The sequence below is a fragment of the Empidonax traillii genome, unplaced genomic scaffold (genome assembly GCF_003031625.1).
Source record: "Empidonax traillii isolate 1590-97213 ecotype Southwest subspecies unplaced genomic scaffold, ASM303162v1 scaffold342:size1861417, whole genome shotgun sequence".
Lineage (NCBI taxonomy): Eukaryota > Metazoa > Chordata > Aves > Passeriformes > Tyrannidae > Empidonax > Empidonax traillii.
In genome coordinates, this window is record NW_020955535.1 from 770,701 (window position 1) to 773,701 (window position 3,001).

Sequence of the window (3,001 nt, forward strand, 5' to 3'; positions counted from 1 at the left end):
CTGTAGTCCCAGGATCAGACTGTCGGGAGCTGTAGTCCCAGGATCGCTGTCGGGAGCTGTAGTCCCAGGATCGGACTGTCGGGAGCTGTAGTCCCGGCTCAGCCCCGCCTCCGGGTCCCGGCGGGCCGAGATGGCGGCGCGGCTGAGCGAGAACCGTCTGGTGTCGCTGCCCCTGTCGCGGATCCGAGTCATCATGAAGAGCTCCCCGGAGGTGTCCAGCATCAACCAGGACGCGCTGTTCCTCACGGCCAAAGCCACGGTACCGCCGAGCCTTCCCCGCCCCCCCCGTCCCCGGCCGAGCGGCCTCTGCCCCCGGAGCGTTCCCTGCCCCCGGGCCGCGCTCCCCCTGCCCGCTCCCCGCATCCAGACGTGGAACCAAACTCTGCCCCTCAGCTTCCCCGACCTTAGAATCACGGAGTGGTTTGGGCTGGAAGGAGACCTGGAAGATCAGGGGCACCTTCCACTATCCCAGGTCGCTCCAAGCCCCGTCCAGCCTGGCCTGGAACACTCCCAGGGATGGGGCAGCCTCAGCTTCTCTGGGCAAACTGGGCCTCACCACTCTCACCACAGGGAAGAAGTTTTTTTTTCCTGATATCCGATCTAAACCTACTTTCTTTCCGTTTGAAGCCATTCCCCCTGTTCCTGTCATTACAAGCCCTTGTACACAGCCTTGCCCCATCTGTCCTGAAATTTCCCTTTGGGTATTGGACATCCCTGAGTCTCTGCACTGAGTGCCCAGTGTCTGTGTGGTTAAACATGGTGGGATCAACTGTATATGTGACTTCTTAGTTTGACGATTTGCTTTTGTTTTGGTTTGGTTTTTTTTTTTAGGAGCTTTTTGTTCAGTATTTGGCTTCATACTCCTACAAACACGGCAGGGGGAAGGAGAAGAACGCTCTGACTTACACTGACCTGTCTCATACAGCAGAAGAGTGTGAGACCTTTCAGTTCCTTGCAGGTATTGATGTTATGAGGACAAATCCAGTGTGTGATTTAGGCAATGAAATCTTGGTTGTAATGCATTATTTTTTTGAGGACCCAGTTCTGCTGCTGGTCATTGATCTCCTGTATAGCATTCAACTGGAACTCATAAACTACATCACTGAAAACATTTCTTTGTGAATTTTCCTGCTGCCTCTAAATTCTACAATTATACTGTATACACTTCTCAGGATATTGCCTTAAGCATTTCTTAAATTACAATTCCATTGGAAGCTTTCAGCCCGTAAAGGAACATCATTGCACATCTTTAGGTGAGAAGTTACGTGGACGAAAAATGACACACATAGAAATCTGTAAGTTTTGAGAAAAAGGGCTTCATTGTACGGTCCTTCTCTCCTTCAAGATACACGTACACACACGTGTGTGCCTGCAGTTTTTACTGGAACTTGGATTTGTGTTGTAACACTGAACTCAAAGATGCTCCTAATCCAGTCTTTCTCTGGGTTCCCTGTGGAGATACTTCCAGAGCGCACAGTTCTGCTTTGCCTCAGGTCCATTATTGCCCTGAACAAGTATCTTAATGAAAAAAAAAAACCACTAAAACATTTCTACAGGGTATAAATTGGAGAGCTGGCTTGTTGGATCCGGGGCAGCTGAGCACTCTATTTTACATCAAATAAATAATGTACATCGGCAGACAGTAAAGACAGTTGCCAGTAATGAGTCGTAAAATATATTCCTTATCTTTGGTTACTTGTATCATAAGTGGGTAATTCCCTGTTACTCTTAGAGCTGTATAGGTCAGGCTGCTTTACCTGGTTATTTGAGCTTTGTTAAAAATACTAATATTTATTTCTGACTTCATTTCACTGGTGATTTGGATGCAACAGTGTTAACGAGGCAAATGTGAGTGTTCAAAACCGACTATAAATGCAACAATTCTGCCTTCCAGATATCTTGCCAAAGAAGATCCTAGCGAGCAAATACCTGAAGATGCTTGAAAAGGAGAAGAGAGATGGAGAAGTGGGGGAAGGGGAGGAAGAGGACGAGGAGGAAGAGGATGAAGACGAAGCTGTTGGTGACAGTGTTGGATCTTAAGGCCAGTGGAGAATTGCTTCATAGCTGAATCCACTTTGATGTTGTATAAAGGATGTTTTTGTGACTGAGAATCCAGATGCTGGATATATTTATACACTGAGCCATCTGCTTTTGCTTTAAGAAGTTTAGAAATTGAACTTTATACTTTCTGAAGAATGGAATTCTTCCCTCAGAAACACGGCGGGGTAGGAGGACACAGAGTGAATCCGACAGCAAAGCTTGCTCAGATGATTTAAAATTACTCTTCAGACAATCAGTACCCAAATTTAAAATTTCTTACAGGCAGCTTTCAGTCCAAAAACTCCAAAAGTGGACCAAGTCCATTAAGTAAGTCTTTAAAAACAGCTACTTCTGTGATGCAGCCTGAACACCACGTGGGCACCAAAACAGGGTCGTAATGAGCCCATTACAGGGGCTAATGAGGTTCTGCAGTTGTGGTGGTAAATGTGTTGGCAAATGATGTAAATATGTACTTCTAGAACCTTTTTCTCTAATGAACTCTGTTTTCTGCAGTTTCTCCTTCCAAAATGCACATTGAAGTCTTACTAGACATGAATTCCTGAGAATGAGCAGCTCCTTTGCCATTGGAGTGACAGAGCTGGATTTTTCATTTGCTTTTGGTTTGTTGTTTTGCGGTTTGGTGGGGTTTTTGTTTTGGTTTGGTTTGGTTTTTTTTGTTACAATAGAAGTAGCAGCCCACCCTATGTGGAACTTTACATGCAACTTTCTAAAATAAATGTTTTGTATGAAAACTGACAATCGGTGCAGAAATTTTCTGTTCTTTCCAGCTTCAGTCCTGACCAGTGTAGCAATATTTGCAGAGAGTGTCACAGTCAGTCACTGAGAGAGAAATGACCAACATCTCCCCTCCAAGGTGTGGAGAATGCCCCAGGTTAGAATGAGAATGTTATTGGGAACAGCACCTCCCTCTCCAAAAACAGCTGGGCAGCGACATGCCCCG

General features: G+C 46.0%; 1 protein-coding gene across 1 annotated transcript; it reads left to right on the forward strand.

The window, feature by feature from the left end:
• Window positions 1–81: 81 nt before the first annotated feature.
• LOC114061605 (chromatin accessibility complex protein 1-like) lies at window positions 82–2,751 on the forward strand. The gene is made up of 3 exons (XM_027892235.1): window positions 82–259; window positions 832–958; window positions 1,895–2,751. The coding sequence occupies exons 1-3, from the start codon at window positions 131–133 to the stop codon at window positions 2,038–2,040; spliced, it is 402 nt and encodes a 133-aa protein (XP_027748036.1). The 5' UTR covers window positions 82–130; the 3' UTR covers window positions 2,041–2,751.
• Window positions 2,752–3,001: the final 250 nt, after the last annotated feature.

Coding starts and splice junctions, on each gene's coding strand:
- LOC114061605 (XM_027892235.1), top strand. CDS start 131: ATGGCGGCGCGGCTGAGCGAGAACCGTCTGGTGTCGCTGCCCCTGTCG. Junction 260..831: donor TCCTCACGGCCAAAGCCACG/GTACCGCCGAGC, acceptor TTTTTTTTTTAG/GAGCTTTTTGTTCAGTATTT. Junction 959..1,894: donor GACCTTTCAGTTCCTTGCAG/GTATTGATGTTA, acceptor TCTGCCTTCCAG/ATATCTTGCCAAAGAAGATC.